This window comes from Molothrus aeneus, chromosome 27 (genome assembly GCF_037042795.1).
Source record: "Molothrus aeneus isolate 106 chromosome 27, BPBGC_Maene_1.0, whole genome shotgun sequence".
NCBI classification, from domain to species: domain Eukaryota; kingdom Metazoa; phylum Chordata; class Aves; order Passeriformes; family Icteridae; genus Molothrus; species Molothrus aeneus.
In genome coordinates this window covers 3,808,958-3,835,895 of record NC_089672.1, presented here as the reverse complement: position 1 = coordinate 3,835,895, position 26,938 = coordinate 3,808,958, and the positions used below count along the sequence as shown (strand labels likewise).

Sequence of the window (26,938 nt, the reverse complement as noted above, 5' to 3'; positions counted from 1 at the left end):
TTTATTAAAAAGCAAAATTAGTCTTTCACCCTCTGGTGGCAAAACTTCAGAGCTCGGATCAGCTGTGGGAGCCTCAATTAATTACCAGCGGGTTGTTCCTATTGCTGCTAATTATGCTGGAATAGGCATAAAATGCCAGGAAGGAGCACGGGCTGCTCCAAAAAAGTTTAGGATTTAAGAAAAGAAAGAGCAGAGGCAGAGGATGCTCGTGATGCCAACTCAAAAAAGCCTGTCCTGGCTTTGGTGGCCTGCCAGGATGTCACCTGTTGGTGTCTCATTCCTGGGGAAACTGAGGCAGTGGCAGGTGAGGAGCCGGGGCTGCGGGAGCTGCCAGCCCCGAGCGCCCACCCGCCAGGCAGCCTCGCCTCCTATAATTAAGTACTATCAACAATTGCACATTAATTAATTTAATATCCATTATTATTAATTAACAGGGTAATTAAGTCCTTCCTGTAATTAACACACCACCCAGCAGAGAGGTCTGGCTGCAGAGCCCTGGTGTACCAAGGGAAAGGGAGCAAGGATGGACCCCTGGAGCCGGAGCCCTCTGGGGACACAACCCTGGCCACCCCCGCAGAGGGGACACGGAGCCGCACGTGGAGAGGGAAAAGTGATTCCTCAAAAGCAAGGGCCTCACACGACATTTATTTGTATTTTATTATAAAAAAATACAGAATCCAAATGGGGGGTGAGAGATCCGGTTACCATCAGCACGACGTCGAGGACGAAAGCGGAAATGTCGAAGGACGGAGCGAGGCGCGACGGGGACCAGCACAGGGGGGACAGCACCGAGGGCAGGGGGGGCTGCTCCAGGGGACCCCCAGCCCTCCCCCACCGCTGCCTCCGTCCTTCCACTCTCCCACAGTCGCTGTACACAATATAGATATTTATATATATAATCTATATATATATAAAACACAGACCGAAGGCCAGGCGGGTGCTGCCGGCTCCGCGTCGGAGCCCGGCGGGTGCCCCCTGCATCCCCCCCCCCATAAACACAATGCTTTTGTCACCTTCGGGAACCACGACCTGGTCTGGACACACGGGACAGGGACAGGGACGGCAGGGAATGCGATTTTTTTTTTTTAATTATGTGGGGTTTTTTTTTTTTTGTAATTTTCTTTTTTTTTTGTAAATTTTTTTTTTTTTTTTTTTTTTTTTTTGGATGGTCGGGATGAGCTTATTGCAAGATTCCAGCTTCCTAGTCTAAAAAATAAAAATAAAATAAAAATAAGATAAACCCTTCCATAAAATCCATTCTCAACAATACATAAAAAAAACCGCTCACAGTATAGCGCTGTATGTACAGGGACAGAGCCCCCCCGGCCCCCACTGCAGGATCCACTCGGAATGGGGGGGCTCCAGCCAGGTCTGAGCCCATCTCTGGCATCCCCCGGGACCACCGACCACCCCTGGCTTCTGTGGGATGGGCGCAGGACCTCCCCAAGGTGGGACAGCCCCAGATTTAAGGCGAGGAGGGGTCAGACCCCAGGGCTGCGGGGTGACCCCTCCCTGGGGATCTGCCACCCCTGGGGTCACGGCCAACCTCGGATTGGGGGTTTGAAGGGGGGGGGTTTCACTTATTAATGCAAAGGAAAAGGGGAAAAATCCCCAAGCCCAGCCCTGCAATGTCGGGGGACAATGGGGGAGCGCCAGGAAGGTCCCGCACGCGGTCACCGGCCCCCCCATGGGGGCTCCTGTACCCCCAAGGCATCGGGGGGACACGGAGCAGGCTGGAGGAGGAAAATCCATGGCACACACTCCTCCCACCTCAGTGCCAGCCAAACGCCCTCGGAGCGATGCCCACGGCTGGGCGAGCCCGGCCTGCCGGCTCCCAGCGCCCGGCGGTGCTCCCCGTGCCAGCCGGCCATTCCCGGCCTTCCCAGCGCCAGCCATCTGCAGTGCCAGCCCTTCCCAGTGCTCCCAGTGCCAGTCATCTTCAGTGCCAGCCGTCCCCGGTGCTCTCCGTGCCGGTGGCCGCTCGGTGCTCCCGGTGCTGGCCGTTCCTGCTGCTCCTCGGGTGTCCCCGATGCTCTCCTCGCTGGCCACTCGCGGCTCTCCCTATGCCATCCTCGGTGCTGCTGTGCTGCCCAGACATCCCCGGTGATGCTCCCTGGTGTCCCCAGGCCAGCTGTCCCCAGTGCTCTCCTTGGCTGCATCCAGTTTCCTTTGCTGCTCACGGAGCCTCCCGCGTGTCCCACGGGGACGCGGTGACATCTGTGGCACCAGCGGAGGGGACAGGGGTGCTCAGAGGGGGCTGTGTCCGTCCAGGCCCCCTCGTGCCTGGGCCAAGGGTGGCAGGTCCGGCTCCGTGACGTCCTGTGGCCGGGCTGGCAAGGAGTCCGTGCCCATGGGCCCGGTGGCACCATGGCTGTGTCCGGTGGTCCCGGTGGCTCTGCCCACGTTGGGGACAATGAGGGCTCAGCTGGGACTCGAGCCCGGCCCGTGCGGGTCAGTCTGGCACCAGGGGACCCGACGGGAACAACTCAACAAATAAAAAATAAAAATATTTTTTCTTTTAAAAAACCGAACAAAAACCAAAACAAACAAAAAATAAAAAAACAAAGGAGAAAAAAAACCCCAAACGGACGAGGACTCTGTATTTGGTCTAGAAATGTAAAAAGCAACGCCCCACCGGGACAGCCGGAGCTGCGGGGCAGGGATGGAAATTCGGGACCCATTCCCCGGGGACAGCCCAGCACCGCTCCCGGCGGGACGGCCGTGCCACGGCAGGGACTTCAGGCGGCGACACGACCCTCCCTGGGCACCATCCGGGCGATTCGGGATCCGTCCCCGGGCCGCTCCCGCCCCGCGGAGCCGCTCCCGGCGCGTCGGTGTCGGTGCTACGAGACCAGGAGCGTCCAAACGACCGGCACCACCGCCAGCGCCGCCGGCGGCACCCTGAGGCTGCAGCAGGAGTTGTTGCTGGTGAAAATGGGCTCCGGGGACTCGTACAGGGAATCGTCTGTGGAAAAGGAAGGAACAGAGGGAGGGTGAGCCGGTGGGACGGCTGCGGTCCGGGCTGGAAGCGGAGGCGCGGGGATGCTCGGCGCGCCGGGATTGGGATCTGGCAGCGTTCCCGCTGCTCACCCCTCTCCAAATCCCAGCTTCCACCCCCGAGATGCGACACGGGGACATCCAAGTGTGGCAGTGAGGGTGGGAATGCCGAGGGTGCTCCCCAGGCACAGGGCACGGCTCCTGCCCTTTTACTGGGATTAGGGAGCGCTGGACCCCGTGTCCCCGTGTGCCACACGGAGGTGACATTGTGCCCGGGGGTGGATTCACTCGGGGCAGGGTCACCCCTTGCCCACAGCCTGGGGGGGACACACAGGACCCCATGTGGCTGCTCCCCAGCTCAGCTCGCTCCAGTTTGTCACTGGATTATGGATTTTTATGGCAGGAAAAGCAGAGTCTGGTCCTGCCTGGGGATGCTCCAGTGCTCAACCCAGCTGATCCCCAATTCCAGAGCGTCCCTCGTGCCAGGATGAAGTTTCCAGACTCATTCCAGGGCCAGACCCAGTCAAGGGGTGCCCCCTCAGGGTCCTCCCACCACCCCCCAGGCCGAGCCTCTGTCCCCCTTCCCTTCTCTTCCCCTCCGCAAGCCGGAACAAAATCCCAATATTATTAAAATACTAAAAAATAATATCAGGAGAGATTTTTTTCCCCTCTCCTTCATCCTGAATGGAACGTGATGAGTTTTTACAGATGGTTCTGTTATGTTGGGTTTTATTTTAAAGCCACCAAAGGAAGGGAGGCGAGAGCCATCGGTTACCCAGTGACATTCCGCTGTCCCCAGGGAGAGCTGCTGCCATTTGCTAATTACACGTTAACAGGAGAAGAAAATTATTAATTTGTTTTTTTAAATGCCTGATTTATGCGAGTTGGAAAAGTAGCCACCGAGCAGGGATGATTATTGTTATTCATATTTTTTTTTCCCTATGTTTCTGTCTAGACAGTGCTGAGATGGCCCCAACAGAGCTGAGGGGCTCTGTCCCCATCCCTGTCACCATCAGGGTGGTACCCAAAGGCCACCACTCGCTCCCAACCCACGGGGCAGGACCTGGGGACCCTCCCAGGGACCCCCCAAACCTCTCACTCACTTGTTGGCCGAACATAAACCTTCAGCTTCAGGCAGGGCCTGTCCACCGTGTTCGGGGGGGACGCAGCTGCAGGAGGAAAAGGGGACAAAGGGGGTGGATTGTGGGGACAGTGGCAAAACAAGGGTCAAGGCACTGAATAAAAATAATAAACATTGGGAGAAAGGGAGGAATGGCAGTAATTATTGGGGTGATACTTCCTCTTGGGATGAGAAAATGGGATTATTTTATATATAAAAAAGAGATTTAATTTTCTCTTTTTTTTAATTAAAGCAGGGGCTTTTCTACCCTTCCCTTTTCTTTTCCATTTTGGCACTTCACCCCATGGAGGGAAGGAAAAGGTGCTGAACTGAGCAGGACCATGAGCATCCCAACCCCTCCCTCCCAATTCCATTCCAGCCCCATCCCAGCTCCTCCAGGGCTGCTGCCAACCCTCCATGGGGGTGAGGTTTTTTTTACCCTCCAATTTTCTTTTCCTTTTTGGTGCTGCACCCCATGGGGGGGACAGAGAAAGTGCTGAAGTGAGAGGCACCACAGGCATCCCACAGCATCCTAACTCACAGAATCCCAACCTGCATCATCCCATCCCACAGCATCCCATCCTGCAGAATTCCATCCCACAGCATCCAAACCCACAGAATTCCATCCCACAGCATCCCATCCTGCAGAATTCCACCCCACAGCATCCAAACCCACAGAATCCCATCCCACAGCATCCAAACCCACAGAATTCCATCCCACAGCATCCAAACCCACAGAATTCCATCCCACAACATCAAACCCACAGAATTCCATCCCACAGCATCCCATCCTGCAGAATTCTATCCCAGAGAATCCCAACCCACAGAATTCCATCCCACAGCACCCTAACCCACAGCATCCCAATACACAGGATCCCATCCCACAACATCAAACCCATGGAATTCCATCCCACAGCATCCTGACCCACAGAATCCCATCCCACAGCATCCTGACCCACAGAATCCCATCCCACAGCATCAAACCCACAGAAACCCATCCCACAGCATCCTAACCCACAGCATTCCATCCCACAGCATCCTAACCCACAGAATCCCATCCCACAACATCCAAACCCACATCATTCCATCCCACAGCATCAAACCCACAGAATTCCATCCCACAGCATCCAAATCCACAGAATGCCATCCCACAACATCGAACCCACAGAACCCCATCCCACAGCATCCTAACCCACAGAATCCCATCCCACAGCATCCCAACACACAGAATCCCATCCCATCCTGCTGCATCCCAGCTCCATCCCCAGGGCCAGCGCTGCCCTTGACCCGCTCCAGAGGCACGAGCGTGTCCCAGTGCCGGCGGGTTAATGGATTCCAATCCGTGGGCTCGAGGAGGAGGTAATTTCTTTTCTTTCATGTCTGCTAAATACGGTTCCTCAAAGAGGCATAATTTCTAATGTTCCGCATGACGGGAATTCTAACCGGGTTAGCAATGATCAGCTTCCCATTTACTCCTGTGTAATCTCTCCCTAACGACATTAAAAAATAAAAAAAAATAAAATAAAATAAAAGCCGGGGAGGGGGGGGGGTAGGGGGAAGAGACGCAGAGAGAGTTGTGGCCGCAGTTATTGCGCCGGTGACATTTTACGGGGGGAGAAGAGAGAAGGGGGGAAATGGTAATTTAATATAGATAAAAGGAACAAATTAAGTGGGCTGAAAACAGCTGCTTTAGGAAAAAGAGGAGGAATGATAAGGCGGAAGAGCGTGGCCGTGGCTCCGGAGAGGGCGGCGGGGTTGGGGTCGCGCTGCCTCGTTTGGGTTTGGGTTTTATCCCAGCACCTGCTCCCAGCACTGCTGGATTATTTTTCCAGTGGGCTCCTCTCCCCATCCTGTCCCTGTGGATGTTCTGGAAGTGGAAATTCCCTGCCTGGGAGCCCTCGTCCTGCAGCCAGCACTGGAGTTTCCTCCAGAGCAGGCCAGGCAGTTCAGGTTTGGGTGAGAAAGGGAGCCCAGATTCATGAGAACACAGGGATATGTGGGAGAGCACAGGAATAGATGGATGAGCACGGGAATTACATGTAAGAGCATGGAAATATATATGAGAGGATGGAAATTACATGGGAGAGCACAGGAATTACATGTGAGAACATGGGAATTACATGGGAGAGCTCAGGTTTATATGGGAGAGCACAGGAATTACATGGAGCAAAGAAATACAGAGGAGAGCATGGGAATAGATGGGAGAGCACAGGAATTACATGTAAGAGCATGGAAATGCATGTGAGAGGATGGAAATTACATGGGAGAGCACAGGAATTACATGTGAGACCACATGAATATTTTTGAGAGCACAAGAGTACACAGGAGTTTATGGGAACACTGCATGGGGTTGGGGCCATTCCCAGTGCCATTTCCACTGGGATGAGACCAGTGCCTCTGGACAATCCTGGTCATTCTCATGCCCAGAGCTGCGACAACCCCAGCAAAGATTTCCATGGAACGTTTGCTTGTTGCGCCGCAGTTTGGGAGGATTCCGCACCACTTTGGGTCAACCAACACCAACCCAGCCACCAGGACCACCCCATCCCCACCTCCACCCCCACTCACAGATGTAGTAATACTCGTGGCCGGGTCGGAACTCGAAGCCCAGCGAGAAGGGGGTGAAGAGCTGGAACTTCTCGGAGAACTTGAGGGGCCCGTTGGGGGAGTCGGGGCGGTTGCACTCCCAGCGCTTGAAGCCGCGCTGCCGGTGGTCGCAGGACGCGTGGCCCTCGTAGTTGACCATGTAGAGGATGTACCTCTCCATCCGCTCCGGCAGCGGCTCCTCGTAGTGAGGGCAGTAGATGTCCAGGTAGTCGTTGATGCTCACCTCCACCGTGTAGTCCCCGCGGTGGAACCTGCGGAGGTGTTGGGGCAGAGGGTCACAAACTCGTTCTCGCTCATCTGGAGAACCCTCCCGGCATGGAATCGCACGGAGGTTTGGGTTGGGAGGGACCTTAGAGTTCATCCAGTCCCCGTGGCTGTTCTGGTTTTGTGCCCTGCGTGGTGTCCTGGGCTGGGACTCTGCCAAGCCGCTCTTTTTGGGACTGAAAATCCTCCTTGTTTTGGGACTGAAATTTTGGGACTGAAAATCCTCCTTGTTTTGCAGGAATGAGCTAAGGAGAGCCAGGACATCAAGTGGTGCCTCCAGCTGATCCAGGACTATCAGATATGAGTGGGTAAGGAGGGGCAGGCAAACACAGGGCCATGGAATCCCAGGATGATTTAGGTGGGAAGGACCTTAAAGCCCATCCAGTCCCCCCTTCCATGGCAGGGACACCTTCCACTGTCCCAGGCTGCTCCAAACCCCATCCAACCCGGCCTTGGACACTTCCAGGGATGGGGCAGCCACAGCTGCTGTGGACACCCTGTGCCAGGGCCTCACCTCTCCGCGATCCAAAGCCTGATCCAACCCCAACAGCCCCATTAACATCCAGACTAACCCAGATCCTCTTTGTTTCATGCCAGCAAACCGGCACCATTTGGCAGGAAACCACACAAAAACGACGATTCCCGGCGGTGCCGCAATCCCAGTGTCACTGGTGTTCTTGGCACCGACTACCCCAGAGATTAAGGGATTATCAGCACTGGAGAACCCTGTGGCACATGCCAGCAACCCCCCTCCAGCTCCTCAGGGTGGCCCCTGTGATCCCCTCCCCAAATTTCAGACCCCAACAACCACAGCTGGTGGAGCTCAAGGCCAAGTTCGCCGTTCCCCCCGGCAGCTTGGCTTCCCCTCCTCACTGAGTGAGGTTTTTCCATATCAATTTGGTTTTTTTCCTATCAATTTAAGGTTCCCCCTAGCAGGTAGCCCCCCAAAAACCTCAGCACTGCCAGGACAGTGGTCACCCCACAACTCCAGGGCTTGGCCAGTGGCTGGAGGGGTCAGCACAGCCTTGGTGGGCTGGGGACTGTGACCACAACCCCTTCAACCTCCCAAAGCAGAATTTTGGGGCTCTCAAACACCCCCCTGAGGCTGTGGCAGCTGCTGAGATGGCTTCAGCTCATCCAGAAACACCCCGAAAGTGCAGCCCCATCCCTATGGGGGCGGAGAGTGACCCCCAAAAGGGAAGGGGGGGAAGAAGGGAGGAGGTGTGGGGAAGAGGGGGGGTCCTGCAGCCCCCCTCCAGCTCATTACCTGCCTCATAAGCTCTCTGATCACACAGGGAACGCGCTAATTAAGGAGCAGGGTTTCTCCCTCTCCTTCCCTCTCCTTTCCCGAGCCAGTTGTGCCAACCCTGCCCCTGGCAAGGTAACATTGGAAAATGTAAAATTAATACAAAGGGCTGGAATTTACTGGGAAACAATTTTCAAATGCGCGGAGAACAATAAAAAATATTTAAAGGGAAAAAAACCAACAAAAAAAGCTTCTTCTCGCTGCCTTTTATTTAAAAAAATTATTTATTTTAATGATGGTTACTAAAGCCCAAAGAAAGGCGGGGGGGCCCCCATGTACCAGGGGAATAATAGTAATAATAATTACTACATTTTGGGAGAAAAACTCACTTTGAGGGAGTGACAAATTGCTGAATTAAAGCTGATTAAAGCTGATTAATGGCCCAGACACAGATGGCTGCAGGGGGGGCATGGGGAGGAGGTCACCCTCCTTTGGGGGGCTGTGAGGAGGAGTCACCCCCCTTTGGGTGAGGGGGTCTGTGGGGACCCCCAGCATGGTGCACCCCACTCTGCAAGGGGCCCTGGGCTCCCCCAGTGTATCCCAGTCTGATGCCATGGGATTGGGATGATTCCAGCACCAGGGATGTACCCAGGACAGCCCCACAGCCTGGCAGCCCATGCTCCATGGACACCCCAACTCCAGAGCTCCATGCTCCCACCCTCTGCCACTGTGGGGTCCCAGCACAGGACCATCCTGTCACCCACCCAGCCTGGCTCCATCAGGTTTGGGTTCAATCAACAACTTCCCAGCGCCGTGACACCCCTGCCCCTTCACGACAGGAGCAAGAATCCATCAGAGGGAAATTGTCTGGAATGAAAATCTCAGAGCTGGTGAAGCCCCTTTGGCAGTTCCCAACCCTGTGTCCCCTCACCATTCTGGGCAGGGTGGCATTTCCCTGCTGGAAACACATTGGCTTCTCAAGGTTTTACCTCTTGGAAATTCACTGTGGAGGGGAAAAACCCTTCCGAGAGGAGAGGCACCTGCAGATGGAGACCCCTGGCTCCTGCAGGGCAGACCCAACCAGGAGAGCAAATCCCACACCCAAACCCTGGTCCTGGTCCCCCAAACCACAGCCAGTGCCTCAGTTTCCCCTCAGAGCTGCAGAATGCAGCAGCATTCTCCCAAAATTCCCAAATTCAGGCAGCGACCCAGCACAGGAACAAAGCGGATTTGTCTCTCTACACCCTGCGAGACCAGCCAGTGTCCCAAGGGTTAAATAATTCAGATTTTTCTTTCCTGAACAGCTTGAAAAGAGATATGATTGCGCCCACTGGAATACAGGAGTGGGGGGGGGGATATTATGGATGGAAAAGAGCTATTTAAGCCGAGGAACGGTGTTGGCACATAAACAAATGGGTATAAACTGGCCATGAATAAATTGAGGCTGGAAATTAGGAGGTTTAGAACCAGTGGGGGCCAGTTGGGGCTCACAGGGGCAGAGGGGCGAGGGGGGGACTGGGGCAGGGGGCCAGGTATGGGGTCCCCCCCGCTCCAAGGGCACCCGTCCTTGCGGGGCCAGGCGCTGAGAGATTTAAAATCTCCCTCCCGCTTTCATCTCCCGAAATCTCCTTCATTCAAATAGTCACAGCGTGATCAGGAGTAATAAGCCTATTACAGAGCAAAATAAAACACAGCAGCTCCCCCCCTAGCCGCCCCCCCAAACCAGCCCCCCCAGTCCTCCTGCCCTCTTTGGGGCTATTAAACACAATCCAAAGGAAATTCAGATGTGGAGAAGCCAATGTCACCCCCTCCCCAGCTCGCCCAGCCCTGCAAGGTGTCCCCTCCCTCAGGAAATGGGGACAAAGGGGCTCCTGGAGCTGGGGGGGTGGCAGGGAAGGGTCCCTGGGGTGCAGGTGCCCACTGACCCCTTGCACAGCTCCTTTCTGCATTAATCCTGTTGCTCAGCTGGCTCCTGGCGTGGCCATGGCCGGCAATGGAGTTCACACCGGGAATGTTTAAGGCTGTTTTCCATCTGCTTCTCCTTCTCCTTGGGCAGCCAGGATCCGAGCCCGAGCCCCAAGCCATCCCTCAGGATGGCAATGGCAGCGCTGGGCAGGAGCAGGACGGGGCCACCAGGGGGAATTTGGGCCATGTGCTGGTCCCAGTGTCCTGGAGGCTGATCCCTATTCCCTGCTCAAGAGGCAGAAGTCACCTGCAGAGCTGGGAGGGGATGGAGCCGGAGCTGGATGACCCTGGACACCTGTGTCCACCCAGCTTTGGTGCAGTGCATTTGGCCAACGCAGACCCCATCCCACTGCCCCATCCCACCACCTCACCAGTGCCAAGGTTGATTTTAACCGTGTTTCCAAATATTTTCCACGGTGGAGAACGAGCGTCCCTGGCACCGGCACCTCCCAAACTCCCTCCAGGCTGTGCTGGAGGATCCCAGCATCCCACCATGGCCAAGCCCGGGCACTGGCAGGGATGAGATGGCATTCAGGGGACGCCCTGTCCCCATCAACCCCAACCCCTGGGAGGGTGGCAGTGACGAGTGCCAGTACCCAGAGGCTCTGGTGTTGTCCCTGGTGCCACGGTGGGACAGAGCGGGGACGGCTCACGGAGCGCCAGTAATGCGGTCCGGAGGGACCCCGCCGTACACACAGCACCTAAATTATTTAATTTCTCCAAACTGCTGCACCTTTATAAATCATTAAAAGCTCCTTTTGATCTGTGTTAATGAGGTTTCCTGAGTGCGGGGCTGGGAAATGCTTCGGCGCCAGAAAGCAACGCCGCTGATTAAAAAAATCAAGAGGGGGTGAGTGGGAGCGTGGGGGGCACGGGCAGGGTCTGGGGGCACGGGGAGGTGGGCACAGGGGCTCCCCAGGGCCCAGCCAGACAGTGGAGAGGCTTTAGGGATGCCCATAATGTTTATGTTCTTTCCCTTCCCTTTCTCTTCCCCTCTCTTTCGTTTCCCTTTCCTTTTCAGTTTTCCTTCCCTTTTCTCTCTCCCTTCCCCTTTCCCTTTCCTTTCCTCTTTCCCGGAGCTTTCCAGCCAGGGAATCCCGGGAACAGGTTGGTCCCTGGGAAATGCTGGTGCCAGCCAAGCCATGGCCAGGGCTGGGGCTCTTGGTCCTCCCGGTGCTCTGGAACACAATTCCCTCTTTGGGGAGCAGCGGGATGGGATGAAAGCCCCCGGGGGCTGTCACTGGGAGCGAGCGGGAGGGTCCGGTCCCAGCAGTGCCACCGTCGGTGACACCGTCGGTGACCTCGTGGGAGCGCCGCGGCGCCGGCCCTGACAGCTTTAATGCCGATATTTATCTCTGCTCCAAACCTCCGAGCCCGGCTCCACATTCAGGAGCTCCATCACCGGGATCGGGAGTGACGGTGACATCGGGAGCCGATGGCAGCTGGGTTTGGGTTTGACATCGGTTGGGGACAGCGGTGGGGACGGGGATGTGAATGGGGATAGGCACAAGGACAGGGACGAGGATAGGGATGGAGATAGGGATGGGGACAGAGATAAGGAGAGGGATGGGGACAGGATGGGGATGGGAACAGGGGTGGCAGGGCGGGATAGACGGGGACAGTGATGGAGATGGGGATGGAGATAAAAACTGGTATAGGGACAGGGATGGGGATAGGATTGGGGATGGGAATGGGGACAGTCATGGGAATGGCAATAGAGACAGGGATGGGGTGGGGATAGAATCGGGATAGAGACAGGGATGGAGATGGGCACAGGGATGGGGATGAGGACCGGGGCAGGCATTGTGGGTAACGAAAACAAATTCCATGCAGACCCAAGGGGCACTTCCCCAGCCCTGGAGCTGGTCAGGGAGCAGCACTGCCCCAGCTGGAGCAGGGGAGCAGCACCCCCAGGCCGGCTCAGCGCGGCGCTGCCGGAGCTCACACCTCCATTGACGGATATTTCCCTTTCCCTCCTTTTAAGGTAAACGACAGAAAATCCCAGGACAGCCATCAGCCTCCGAGGTAACCTCGTCCCGCCTCGGCCGCGTTCCCACAGGATTCAGCGGCTCCTGTTACCTGGGGCAACGGCGGGGAAATGACGGCTGGCATCTAAATTGCCATCATTATGCTCCAGAGCCAACACTCCCCATTTACACTTTATTGTCATCTTTTGCTTTAGGGAGATGCTGAGATATTACAGGATGGGGTGACAGAGCGGGATGAGCTGGGATGCACGAGGAGAGAGGCGCGGAGACAAATGGGGACCCCCGGAGCTGTGATTTCAGCCTGATTGCGGATCCGGAAGCGGAGCCGAGCCTGATCCCGCAGGCTGTGGGGCGGTTTTAGCACACAGAAGAAAATAAAATTTGTTTAAATGCAAGCGCCAGCCTGGAGGGGCCTGGGCACGTGGTACCTGGGAGAGGATTCCCACCAAAACGGCGCCGAAGCGGCTCAGCCTCTTCTGGCTGCAGGGATACTCATGGAAAAAGGGAACTGATCCTCACCAACAGCTGCTACCGGGCTGTGGCTGGGACCACACTGTGGGGCTGGTACCCCTTTGTGGGGCTGGTACCTCAATATTGGACAGGAATCCTATTGTGGGGCTGGCAGCCCTTTGTGGGGCTGGTGCCTCAATATTGGACAGGAACCCCATTGTGGGGCTGGCAGCCCTTTGTGGGGCTGGTGCCTCAATACTGGACAGGAACCCCATTGTGGGGCTGGCAGCCCTTTGTGGGGCTGGTGCCTCAATATTGGACAGGAATCCCACTGTGGGGCTGGCACCCCATTACATCTCCTGCACCCCACTGCACCACTGTACCCTGTTCCAGGGCTGGGCACCCCATTGTGGGGCCACTCTAAGGATATTCCTGGGCACCCCAAAGCAAAACCTGCTCTTGGTTCTCCAAAGTCCAAGTTCATTCTCCCTCCCTCCATCCCACTTTTTGCCAGGCTGCACAAAGGAAATGCAAAGCCAAACTTGGGATGTCACCCCCCCATCCCCATAGGGTGACTGCAGTGAGACAGGGCCAGGGGGAGGAACGGGGCCTTTCAAGTGTTTGCAGAGAAAAAAGAGAGAAAAAAGCAAAGAGTTCAAAAACTGAGCAACATTCCAAGGAAGAGCCAGGGCAGCTTCACCCGCAGCCCCACAGCACCGTGCATGGGATTGGGATCAGGAGATTCCTTCCCACACAACACCTCCCTGAGTGGGACCTCAGAACTCACAGTGCCTGGGATAAACCCAACCAGAGCCACGAGCACATGGATGCACCAGGAGCTGGGAGTTCCACATGACCCAGCCCAACATGGATTCTCCCTGCCATGATGCCAAGCATGGATCAGACAGGTTTTTCCCTCAGACTCATGACATCACCCTTTTGTCCAGAAAAAAATGCAGGTGTCAGCCAGAAATCCTGGTTTTGGCACAGAGATATTCCATTTTCCACATGCCACAGCCTATCCAGGGGGATGAACCCACTCCAGGCAGGTGGAGCCTCTTTTCGGGGAGCTCTACCCTCACCCCACAACCAAAGCTCCCTGGAACTGCTCCAGCTGCTGCAATTCCCACCACTCACCCCTCATTAGCATGGATGCTCGTTAGCCCAGCGCTGAGACTAATCAATACTGCCATTAACCGACTCCCTGGAATTAATGCGCTTGAACCTGGCAGGCTGCAGGATATTGGTCATTTTTCCACTTAACCTGGCAGGAGGAGTTTTTCCCTTTGCTGGTGGCAGTGGATGACGGAGGGAAGCTGGGACAGTTCATCCCTTCAGCTCCTGGCTGCTGGTTCACCACCAGCTTTGGGCTCACCGCCACTTTTTGGTCATCCCAAGGTTGTTGGATGTTCCCAAACCTCAGGAGAAGGGCAGCCCTGTCCCAAGCCATTGGGTTGGAGACCCTAGAGAGGATTCTGAGGTCCCCATCACAGCACAGGGACACCCAGATCGTGACCCTCTGGTGCCACCCCATTCCTGCAGCTGCTCCATCCCTTCTGCCCCAGGTTCCTGGCCCTGGAGCCCCGGGCAGGCACAGCCAAGCTGCTCTCCAGGGCACCCCAGAGCCACCCTCCCCTGCTGCTCCCGCCGCCTCGCAGCGCCTCTGGCTAAACAGAGATCAGAAATGTTAGATCTTTCTTAACATCTCCTGCCAGCACTGTCAGTGGCCCTCTCCAGAGTACCAGGGCCCTCTGTTATGTAAACACAGCACATTCTCTGTCAAAGATTAAAAAAAAAAAAGCCTCATTTGCACATAAAAGCAGCCTCTGCACTAGTTACGGGCACTGTGGCATGTAAGGAAGACTGTAGGTTAAATTCAATAATAAAGTGGGGCGGCGCAGAGGTCCTGCTCCAACTCCTTCTCCCACAGCCCAGCCCCAGCTGCTCCAGCCCGACCTGCAGCCACCAAGTGGTGCCAGTCACGAGCCCCTGGGATGGGTGGGGACTGAGGAGGCGCCCTGAGCCCCGGGCTGGGCTGTGGCTGAGTGACCCCCAAGCCCCTCAGACCACCCGGGTGCTGCTCTGTGCCCCCTTCATGCTCATGGCACCCCAGACTCCATCATGCCCATCTCCTCCCCTTGGCACCCCATCCAGAGCGGGGCCTGCTGCCCCACATCCCTCCCCACACATTTCTGGGAGCTGGCACTGCCTTCACAGCCCAGCACAGCTCTGGCAGCTCCCGGCTGCCGATGCACCAGGAACCACACGGATCATGAATGGGACACCGTGGATGTGACAGCCCTTGCTGCCAGCCCGCGGTGAGGCGGTGCCCACTGCTGTGGGATGGCACTGGGGGATCTCTGGCCATGGCAGGGAGTGCCAGCAGCCCAGCTGGTTCCAGGGATGGCGGCAGCCAGCCGGGCCCACGGCCGGTTCCGCACAAATCGAATCAGAGCAGAAACTGAACTGTCGGAGAGACGAGGGCTGGGAAGTGTCACGGTAATTGTGTTAGTGCCAGCAGTGCCGCGGCTGCTCCGGGGGCCGGGGGCACGGCAGGGTGGGCATGGTGAGGTGGGCATGGTGGGATGGCACAGAGCAATGGGCACACAAGGGTGGCCACAACAGAATGGCCATGATGGGATGGGCACGGCAATGCCAGCACAGGGGCTCACCAGACACCCAGATCTGTCAGGCCCAGGGGGAGGAGTGGGGGTTCAAGAGGGATCGGGGCGAGGACCAGCAGACCCAGACAGCCGCAGAGCCAGGTGGCACGAGGGGTCACAACAGTGGTTGACAGTGAAAGTGACAGGGACACCAGACTCCAGAAGGAGGTGATTCCTTTTCAAATCACTGCGTGCCACCATCCAGCACCCATGTCCCCATGGCCATCAGCCTGGGGATCATGTCACCATCCAGCGGCCGTGTCCCCATGGCCATCAGCCTGGGGATCATGTCACCATCCAGCAGCCGTGTCCCCATGGCCATCAGCCTGGGGATCATGTCACCATCACAGACACCAGCCTGGCACTCGTGTCCCCGCTCATGCTCAGCCCTGTGCACACCAGCCCCGCTCACGTCTGTGGCAGCCGGGCGCCGGGCAGGTGCCAGCCGTGCACGGGATCACGCGTGCTCATCCGTGCTCCGGTGGCTCACGCTGAGCGCCCTAATTACCGCGTCTGGCCAGGCGGGCGGGCGCTGATAACGGGCACGGGACGGAGCTGCTGGGGGTTATCAGCCGGTGACAGCCGGGCCCCCCGCCGCCCGCGCCGGCTCCGCGCCGCAGCCCGCTGGGACAGCCGGATCAAGGAGCCCTTTGGGGGTCCCAAAGGGTGGGGGATGGGGTAAACAGCCCCCCAGGGCTGACCTCATTAGCGCAGCCGAGCCCCAGTGTCGTTGTGGCTGGGCCTGGCATGCTGCAGGCAGAGCCTCGGGATGTGGGGTCACCATGGTGTCGGTGCCAGCCTCTTGTCTCATCTGCTGTCACCTCCCCGCTGTCCTGAGGGTGAGGGACACCCACCCTGCCAGTCCCACTGTCACCGGGCTGGAGGGAGATTTTGGGTGTCCCTGGTGCTGTGAGGGCCTGGGTGGCAGCAGGAAAGGCCTCCAAGGAGATAGATCAGTGTCACACTCCGGTCTCTGAGCCAAACCAGCCACTGTCCTGGCACTCCCCAGAGCCATTCCATTTGTCTCATCCCAGAGCCACAACCGGGACATGGCACGGCCCTGCTGTGATGCCAGCACGGTATCCACTGCTTCCGTGCCTCAGTTTACCTGCCCCAGGGCTGGATCCTCCTGCATGGTGTGGGTCCAGCAGCAGAAGCAACAGAGAAGGAGCACATTCCCCATCCCAGCTGGCTAAAGACACACCAATTAACATGGATAAACACAGACTGCTGCACTATTTCACTTATTGGCCACTATTTTCGGCTGGCGGCCGAATTCCGGGCAGCGGTGAGATGGGTGGCAGCAGGGCAGGGGGCTTGGCAGGAGCACCGGTGACTCTTTAACCTTGGAGCACTTGGACTGGCAGGGAATTTGGGGCGAGCAGTGGCGGTAATTTGATCGGCGGGAGCCGGGCGAGCGCTGGCCCCGCAATCACCGGGAAAACGCCGACACGGTGGAAATCGGCCGCCACTGCCCAGCGGGAGCGGGCACGGGGACACGGCTCAGAAGGACGGACACAGCGGGCACCTGCCTGTCACCCTGCAGCCCCCTGCCTCTGTTCAGTGCCACCCTGGCATTCCCAGGTGGGTTTCAGACCCCCAGCCAAAGGACACCACTGTCCCCCTGTCCCGGCAGCGCGGGGCTGCGGAGCCGGAATTTATCACACCCGCCCCTGACAGCTCCCTTTGACAGGGTCTCCGGGGGGGCCGAGCGATGCCTTTTGTCTGCCCAACAATTAATTATTTCCTGGCTAATGATGAACTCCGACTTGCCAAGCAGGGAGCAGCTGCGTGGCAAGCCCTCCCTCACCCCACTGTGGCCCCTCGCCACAACCTCTCCCATGGCAGGGTGAAATGTTGGGGTACTCAGGGATAAGGCTGGGCTGTGAGACCCCCTCCTGTATCTTACCATCCTTCTCACAGGCATGCTGCCCCCCAAAAAGGGCACCCCAAAAGCAGGAGGATGGTGCTGGGCAGGCAGGATGGGTCCCCTCTGGCGGTGCCAGCAGGTGGGTGCTGCGCTGTGCTGCGGCAGCAGGTGCTGGCAGCACTCTAAGTGCCACTGGCGGCAGCCCTGGAGCGCTCCAGGAGGGGATAACCGGCTGATGGGGCTGAGCTAATGGAGAAAATCCATTTAGGATCACTCGATACTCTCCCCTGGGCTTTCATTACACCTCAGGGCTCTGCAGGGCACCGGGCCCTGAGCTGGCCTCTGCCAGCCCAGATCCCATCGCTGCCGGCTGGATGTCTCGGCAGAGGGACTGGAGGGATGTGGGAGGGGTGTGCATGGGAAGGAATGAGGGAAGAGATGCAGGGAGCGATGAAGGAAGGGATGCAAGAAGGGATATGCATGGAGAGGGATGCAGAAAGAGATGCAGGGAGGGATGTGCATGGGGAGTGATTCAGAAAGAGATGCAGGGAGGGATGCAGGAAGGGATGAAGGAAGGGATGTGCATGGGAAGTGATGCAGGAAGGGACACAGGGAGGCTTGTGCACAAAGCCTGCAGCTCTGAGCTTGTAGCTGCAGGTGACAAGAGCAACGCCAGCAATCCCTGCGAGGGACAGAGACAAACTGGGGTGCGATGGGGCCTTGCCCTGGAGCAGCTCCCAAGGAGCATGGCCTGGCTCAGTGCCACAGGCAGGAACAGCGACCCCCGGGGCTGCGGGCACTCAGGCCGGGCTCCCTGCAGTGGGAAAAGCGACAGAGCCATGAAAAGAAGTAAAATAATTATCGGGCACTGGCGGCTCAGGCTCCCGCCCGGCGCGTTCTGTTTAAGGCTAGTTAATAGCCAGTGTTCTCTGGTTAGGCCTGAATGACATTTCCAGAGTTATAATAACTGAGCTATTACTCGCCGTATTGATGCATTCCCCCCGCCGGCAGCGGCTCATCCCGCGCCGTGCCGCCCGGCCGCCGAAAGCTCCTTTAGTCAATAGCACTTCTATTTTTCATTACTCCCTGGAAATGTGGCTCTTGGAAGCTCATCCGTCATTCAATTACGCCCTGGTTCAGTCCTATCATACACGTGTCATAAAGTTCCTCAGATCTGAACTGCTGTTAATTTTCTGCGCCATCCCAAGGGGATGCCCGGGACGTGCCTGGAAAGCAACCAGGCAGCCGAGGGCATGCCGGGTACGGGCGCTCCCGGGAGCGGGGGCTGCGGCACTGCCCGGGCACGGGGGGGCCCAGCACCCCAGGGGTCACCCCAGGGCTCGGACACTGTCCCTTCCCTATGGCAGCGGCAACGGGCCTGGCGCCGCATGACCTTGGCAGCGCTGGGAATTTATTCCTCGGGTTGGTTTATTCTTTTATCAGGTGTTGGTTTAACAGGGTGAGCTCCCCCCCTTCCCCTTTAATCCTATCGGCATCTGTGTTCGGCACGTCCGTACCCAGAATAATCACCTGCCTGGCAGATTTGTCACTTCACCAGATGTAATCGGGGAACTTTTCCTTTTTTTTTTCTTTTTTTTTTTTCTTTCTTTTTTTTTTCTTTCTTTTTTTTTTTTTTTTTCTTTTTGAAACTCTCCTTATTTTCTGTTTCTTAGAAGCTGCAGCTCGCGGGCAGAGGTGGCTGCTGCAGGCAGTACCTGTTCCAGGTCACCCTCCCCAAACCCAAGGGTTTGCTCTGCTCAAAGCCACTCTCCAGCTGGGGTCTGGCTGAGGGGAGGATGACAGGGCAGTGGCACAGAGGGTGGATGCCAAATGCTGTGCCATGATGGCTGTTCCTGCCATCCTCTGCTGCCAGGAGTGCACCTGGATGGGCACAAACCCTGAGCAAGAGGGGAAAATGGGCACAGGATGAGGCTGGGGGATGTCAGGGATGGGGGATGCTGAGTCAGGGGGATGCCAGGTCAGGAAGATGCTAGGTCAGAGGGACACAGAGGTTGCTCACAACATGTCCCTGCACAGATGCCAAGGACCATCAGGTCCTTCACAGCCTTAAAAACTCACACCCAAGAGGTGATGTTGGTGCTGCTCCCCTGCACACCCCTCCAGGCACCACTCCTGCCGTCCCACCATGGGGTGCCTGTGGCTCTCTCCCAGCCAGGGCTGCCCTGAGGATCCCTGTCCACGCTCTCCTGTCCAGGGCATCCTGTCCAGTCCCCTCAGCAGTGCCTGGGTGGTCTCAGCCACTCCACGTGGCCTCCCAGCAGGACAATGACCTGGTCACCGTCCTGCTCCTCCGCACTCCCACGCGCTGCTTTCCCTAAGCTGGGACGGACACACGCCCGGGTGGGACGGACACACGCCCTGGTGTTTGAGAACACCCTGTCACTTGTCAGCCCCCGGGACAGCCATGCTCCTGGCCAGGCCCCTTTCTGCTCCTTGGATGGCTCGGAAGGGATTGATAAACAAACATTCCCATCAGGAGGATGAGCCAGGAACAGCCCAGCCACGAGGCTCTCACAGCCCTCAGGACTGTGAGAGTCAGTCATGCTGGAACAGCTTTTACCTCAGTTCTGAACCGGGAAACTGAGGCAGGGAAATGTGTGAGGGATGTATGAGCTGGGCAGCTCCTCCAGGGCACCCTCTGCCAGCCTGGCATTTCCCTTCTCCCCTCCCAGCCCAGGCTCCCGCTGCGCTCTGGGCACGGCTAATGACCGGCCTAATTGATCTCTGACGAGGCACCAGAGATCGATGCTGGATCCCGCTGCAGGCTCTGTGAAAAGCCATTTCTGCTGCCCGGCCGGGCAGCACCGCCCCTCGCCCGCAGGGAAGCGCCCATCGATCGGGGCAAGGATCGATCGGGTGGAGAGGGGATGCAGGGGAAGGCGGCCACCCCCGCCGAGGGGAGCATCCCCCGGCAGCCCTCGGCTTCAGCCCCGGGGCACCGCAGGCTCCTGGAGCTGCCCCGGCACCCAGCGGGTCCTTGTCACCATTCCAGGTGACACAGGGCACGGCAGCAGCGAGGGGAGCTCCTACCTGGCACGGGAAGGGAAGGGAAGGGAAGGGAAGGGAAGGGAAGGGAAGGGAAGGGAAGGGAAGGGAAGGGAAGGGAAGGGAAGGGAAGGGAAGGGAAGGGAAGGGAAGGGAAGGGAAGGGAAGGGAAGGGAAGGGAAGGGAAGGGAAGGGAAGGGAAGGGAAGGGAAGGGAAGGGAAGGGAAGGGAAGGGAAGGGAAGGGAAGGGAAGGGAAGGGAAGGGAAGGGAAGGACAAACAGAGGCACAGACCCAGCGGTCCCTGTGAGGTCACAGTGCCAGCAGATCCACACTGATTTCCTCGCCTGACTCTTCCCCCCTTATCCCTGCCCCTTGTGTCCCTTCTGGCCAAATTTGACCTGATTTGGTGCAACCGGCCGGGGTCTTTACTTCTCAGTGGCCCCATCCTCCCCTCTCCTTTCACTGGGGTTTAAGCCTTTTCACTCCATCCATTCACTCCAAGACTAATCAGATTAAAGCCCTGCCCGGGGTGCTGCCTCCCCTCGCACTGATTCACCCCCCTATCCCCCCTCCCCTCGCTTCACCTCCTTGTTCCCCGGTCAGGTTTTGGCAGCCAACTCCAAGGTCCGGGCGTGGCCATGCCAGGGGTCAGTGGTGGCACCAGCTGCCCTTGTGTCCCCAGGGAAGGGCACAGAGTGGGGGTTCTGGGGGTACACAAGGGGGAATATTCTTCTGGAATGATGAGGGCGCAAGGCAGGGATGAAGAAGGTGGCAGGACAGGGATGAAGGCAGCACCAGCCACAGGTCTCCAAAGCCATCCTGCTCTTTGAAGAATCCCTCCTCCTCCTCAGCCTGGCTTCACATCCCAGGTCGAGTTAAAGGAACATTTCATTTATGAGAAATTTAGGAAAAAAGGGTAGTTTTTTTTTTACTTCTCGCCCTCTTTTCACCCAGAATCATGAGTGGGTGAGGGGTGAAACCAGGACCATGGTGCCCACCCTAGAGCCCCCAAGACCCCAGCCTGGGGTCACCCACCAGCCCCCACACCCCGGGACCCTCCACTCCATGGCAGCTTTGGGATAGGAACAATTCCCCACTAGAAACTTCCTGGCCTCATCCCACGTGCTCCAGCCCCCAAAAAAATCACCCAATGCCCCCCATCTAAACCCTTAACCATCGATTTCCATTCCCCTTGGCCCAGCCCTGCACACAAACGCATTCGCCACGGCCCTCTCCCCGGCAGGGATTGTATGCAAAGGCGGAGAGGGGGAATGAATAATTCATCTCCGCTGTCTTTCAGAATTACACTGTGGAAAAATAAATCGGAGACTACTATATTAAAAAAAAAAAAATTAAAAAAAAAATAAAATAAAATAAAGGAGAAAGGAGCCGGGGAGGGGGCGCGGGGAGGCAGCGCTGGGTCCGCGCCCCCGCGGCCGGAGCGGGATGCGGGGATGGATGAAAAGCGCCGGCGCGTCCGCGGCTCCTCTTCCATTGAGCGGCTCGGCATTCAGGTCCGTGCGGAAACCACCGGAATCCCTTCCTGTGCTTTGTTCTGCGGCCCTTTCAGCGGGGGCTTACGGGGCTGCTGGGCAGGGGGCGGCGGGGAGGGCGGGGGGGGGGCTTTGAAGAAAGGCACTGATGCGTTCGGCTGGTTGAGTTCAAGGGGCGGCGAGGGGGGGGGCTGGAATGGGTCAGGGGGGGCTGGAATGGGTCGGGGGGGGCTGGAATGGGTCGGGGGGGGCTGCCCTGAGGTGAGCAGGGGGCTGTGCTGGTGATGGGGGGGCTGCCTTGGTCATGGGGCTGTGCTGAGCTGAGTCAGGGGCTGCCCTGAGACAAGACCCCTCTGGTCTGGGGTCCAGTGTGCCCCCCCCAGCTCAGCCAGAACCCCCTCAACACCACCCTGCCAGCAGCACCTCTGCAGCAAGGAGGGATGCTCTGCCCCATCCCAGAGGGGTCCCAGCTGGGTTTAGGGCCATGCCCCGACCCCTCCTGGTGCCCAGAACACCCTGGATGGGACCAGCATCCCCCCTGGCAGCTGGCGGGGGCCACGTGCTGCCGCACAAACGGGGAGGGGAGGAAGCGGGAGGCACTTTAATTTGGCTATTTAAAAATAAAGAAATAACGCAGGCTTTGAAAGCCCGGAGGGGTCCCAGCGGAGGGACCTCATCCCCCCTTCAAAGGCCGCCTCTGCTTTCTTCCCCCCGCTCACAGCACACAAAGGTGCACGAGCACTTTCGTCTCTGTGGAAAGACCTTTTTAATTGGTTCCAGGCAGAAGGTTAAAATCTCTCCCCTTCCCTGTGCGCTTGGCTAAGAGGGGAAAGGGGGGAAAAAAGGGGGAGGCAGGGAGGAAGGGTTGTGTGGAAGCAAAACAACTCTGCCGGGCGTGAAGGGGCTGAGTCGGGGGGCACCCAGGGCCAGTGTCCCCAACATGGGGTCCAGGGTCACTGAGGGTGATGGGGATCCAGGGGAGACCTGGGGGGCGGTGGTGGGGGCACTAAAGGGGCTGTGCCAGGCTCTGGGGCAGGAGGTGCTCACGGGAAAAGGGAGATGTTGGGTGTGAGGCTGCTCGGTGCTTCCATGGGAATGCAGGGTTTGAGGGTTTCTGCAGATTCCTAAAAAAAGCGGGTGGAAATGTGGTGCCTGGGGTCTTCTCATGGGGAGGAAGCTGGGCAGAGCAGGAGGGCACCCAAGGGGCTGCTCCCACCTCTGTGTGTCTCCCCATGACCACAGAGTACCCTTGGCACATCCCCATCCACAGCGGGGTGACCCCAGGATGGCATCCCGGAGCATCCACCTGGAACCCAGCCCCTCACCATTCCCATTCCCATTCCCATTCCCATTCCCATTCCCATTCCCATTGCCATGGCAGTGCCACTGCCATCCTCCTGGTCCTGCCATCCTCCCAGGCCTGCCATCCTTCCAATACTTCTATCCTGATATTCCTGCCATCCTCTCTATCCTGCCATCCTCCCTATCCTGCCATCCTCCCAAATCTTGCCATCCTCCCAAATCCTGCCATCCTCCCAAATCCTGCCATCCTCCCAGCACTGCCATCCCCCTACCCCTGTCATCCTATCCCAATCCTCCATCCTCCACCCCAAATCTTGCCATCCTCTTGGTCCTGCCATCCTCCCAGCCCTGCCATCCAGCCAGCACTTGGGTTTCCTTTCACGGAAGGGGGAGCTGAGAAAAACGCATCAATTATTGAGCCGGGGCGGCGAGCGCGCCGCGTCCCCCTTGCTGATGCCGCTCAGGTAGAGCCGCGCGAGCCGCAGTCAGACACCTCTAACACGATTAAGCTGCAGGGCTCTGCCAGCGCGCTTCAAGGTCAACTTCTCTGAGGCTGACAAAAGGCACGGCGGGCAGCAGCTCCCCCCGCCCCCGCCCGGGGTGGCAGCACGCTGGGGACGGGCACAGGCAGCCCCCAGGGATGGCAGAGGGACGTGGGGAGCGCCAGGGCAGGGTGGCAGGGGTCCCACGGGGATGGGGAGGCAGTGCTGGGGTTCCTGCTAGGATGGGGAGGCAGTGCTGGGGTTCCTGCTGGGATGGGGAGGCAGTGCTGGGGTTCCTGCTGGGATGGGGAGGCAGTGCTGGGGTTCCTGCTGGGATGGGGAGGCAGTGCTGGGGTTCCTGCTGGGATCAGAGTGCAGTGCTGGGGTTCCTGCTGGGATGGGGAGGCAGTGCTGGGGTTCCTGCTGGGATCAGAGTGCAGTGCTGGGGTTCCTGCTGGGATGGGGAGGCAGTGCTGGGGCTCCTGCTGGGATGGGGATGCAGTGCTGGGGTTCCTGCTGGGATGGGGATGCAGTGCCCGGGCTCCCAGTGGGACGAGCATGCAGTGGTGGAGCTCCTGCTGGGATGGGGATGCAGTGATGGGGTCCCTGCTGAGATGGGGATGCAGTGGTGGAGCTCCTGCTGGGATGGGGATGCAGTGGTGAGGTCCCTGCTGGGATGGGGATGCAGTGTCTGGAGCTCCTGCTGGGATGAGGATGCCGTGCTGGGGCTCCCACTAGGAAGGGGACTTGCTATGGGCTCCCAAGCCCAGGACAGGGACCCACTGTGCCCCTCTGCAGCAAAGCCACTCCTGTCATGCTGTGAGGCCAGAGTGGGTCCAGCCTGGCTGGCTGCACGTGGAGGGGGAATTGGATCCAGATGTTTCCCCCAGCAGCCAGGAACTGCTTCCCCCATCTCAGCAGCCCCTTCCACCACCCCACAGGCCTTGGGGGGACCAGCTCTGCCCAGCATGGAGTGGTGGTGATGGGGCTGGGATCCACCCTGGCATGGCACAGGCAGCAGAGGGACCAGGCGGCTCAGGAGGGGACAGGGTGGCAATGCCAGCTCTGCCGTGGTGCTCCTGCACTTGGCATTTGGGTACTCACAGTGACAGGACCCCCAGGCTCATCCTCATCCTGCTCATTCCCTTCAAAAACCACCCCACTGCCATGCATAGCAAAGGAGGGACAGCCACCCCTCCCACACTCCACGAGGATTTCCTGCAGGAGAACAGGGATGGGTGCCCACCAGGATGGGTGTTCTCTGGGTTGGGCACTCACCATGCCAGTCAGGAGGCAACAAAGCCATAAAAAACCCCAAACCTCAGCAAGGGAGGACCCAGCTCCAATATCTGGGTGCACGTGGGTTGGGGAAGGGCTGACAGGCAGCTCCAACAATGGGGGTGCATGACACAGGTCACCCCCAACACCTTTCCCAAGAGGTCTCCCAAAGGATGCCACACCCACAGGTCCCTGTCACCACCTCAAGAATCTCCTGCTTTGGGGTGGGCTCCCAGGGCAGTGGGACAGAGACACAGCTTTCTGGCCCTGCCACAAGAGTGAGAAAAACCACTAAAAAAACCCTCAAAAACCCATTTGAGAAGCCAGAAACCAAATTCCTCCCCTCTCCCATTATTTAAAGCCCATCCAGCTCCCAAGTCCTCGAGGATGCAAGAATCTCAATTACCATTAAAAGAATGCGTTCCTGCTCCTCCATTACGGAGAAAAGCATGAAAACCCACCCCTGGGAATTCCACAACTCTAGAAAGAAGAAAAATAAAATATTCATGTAATTTAGATTATTTAAAACGTGGCACTTGGTAAACCAGTCTCTGCACTGGAGGCAACTGGGGGTGCTCACACCTTGCAGAAGGCCAGGAGTGGGTCTGGAAAACCCAGTCGTGGCCACACAGATCCTGGTGCCACCCTGTGTACCCCACGCCCAGGATCTGGTGTTAAATGGGTTTCTAAACACCTCTGAGCTTGTGGGATGCGGCGCTGCAGAAGGACAGCAGGTTATTTTTATCGTTGCATTAGTTCCAGTTTAATTGCCGGGATGTCATTAACGGCATGGAGCAGGGTCCAGGCATGGGGACACTGACACCAGTGTGTCCTGTCCCAAACCCCGTGGATTGAGAGAGCCTCCATGTGCCTCTCCTCCCACCAACAGAGCTTGGTGACAATCAGGGACAGGAACCATTGACCAGGGACAGGGACAGGAGCCATCAACGAGGGCTGGACCCTCCCAGCTCATCCTCTCCCTGCCCAGATGTTCCTTCTCCTCCAGCTCCACCCAGCAGCTCCAGGGAAGAGGAATGTGGCTCCCTCCAGACCTCCCTCCATGGCAGGTCCCAATTCCTTCCCGTGCTCCACAATTGGGAATTCTCCTGCTGTCCCTGGTTCCCCAGCCCTGGGGCTCCATCATGTCCCACCAGCCCATCCCACCTGGGACCATTCCCCTCCTGCTCCCTTCACCAGCCCCTCTCGAAATTCCCACATCTCCAACAGGGACAAACACCCCTGGTTTGTGCCAGAGCCGGAGGCTGGGATCTCTCGGGTCACCCAGAGCTGGGATGCACACTCAGCTCTTCCCTTGGCTGCTCCCACTGGTGCTGACCAAGACCTTCCCAGCACTGGAGCTGAGCTAACCCCGGGTTTCACACCCCGAGGGGCTGGGGGATGGCACTGCCATCGAGGGGACCCTCTGCTGTCCCTGTCTGCTCTGTGCTTACACAGAGCAGGAGAGCACAGGGGAGCACAGCCACAGCTGAGAAACCACCTTGGAGGAAAGCAATGCTGCCCATAAATAATGGCACACGGGAATGGGGACACTGGAACTGCCCTCCCACACCTGCCAGCTGTGTCTCAGCCAGGTGTGATCCCAACGGCTTCTTTCCACCAGGAAAGCCAGGATTGTGCTGCCAGCAGCTGCCCAGAGCTTTGGATCATGCCCAGCACAATGTCCCCAGCCCACCAGGGACTGGCCATCCCCCAGCCAGGCCCCCAAAATGCAGATGGGATCAGACACAGGACGTGTGATTTGCTGGGGGTGGTTTCCCAGCAGATCGAGGTTGCCAGAGGTGCCTGAGCAGGCAGGGCAGGGATGGGCAGTGCCACAGGAGGTGACAGTGGCTTAATCCCAAAACAGGAATGGCTCCTAGCAGGGAAAGCCTGGCCAAGGAGCATCAGGCCCAGGTGGACACACTGGGGAGGGAGCTGGGATGCAGAGCTGCACCCCATGCTCTGGAACACCCCCATACCAGTGCCCCTGCACCAGTGCCTCCCAGTTCAGCACTGGGGAGGTGACACTTGGCAGGGACAGGGCCACACGGCTCCTGCAGAGCCCAGTGATGTTCTCGGGTGGATTTGCTTTATAGGGTCAGGGAGGGGGGAACCAGCGCGGAGATATTTAAGTGGCGTTTCGCCATCGGAAAAAATTAGAGTCACAATATTAATTAATCCTCAAAGCACTTTACGAACATTAACT

The 26,938-nt window shown here is 57.9% G+C and overlaps 1 protein-coding gene across 1 annotated transcript in view; it reads right to left on the bottom strand.

The window, feature by feature from the left end:
• Positions 1-626: 626 nt before the first annotated feature.
• EFNA2 (ephrin A2) overlaps positions 627-26,938 on the bottom strand; it is a 39,446-nt gene continuing 13,134 nt past the window's right edge. The window contains exons 2-4 of the mRNA XM_066566485.1: positions 6,686-6,975; positions 4,101-4,166; positions 627-2,965 (exon numbers count right to left, since the gene is read on the bottom strand). Of these exons, the coding sequence (XP_066422582.1) occupies positions 2,844-2,965; positions 4,101-4,166; positions 6,686-6,975 (478 nt within the window). The 3' untranslated portion in view covers positions 627-2,843. The remainder of the gene's footprint in view (positions 2,966-4,100; positions 4,167-6,685; positions 6,976-26,938) is intronic.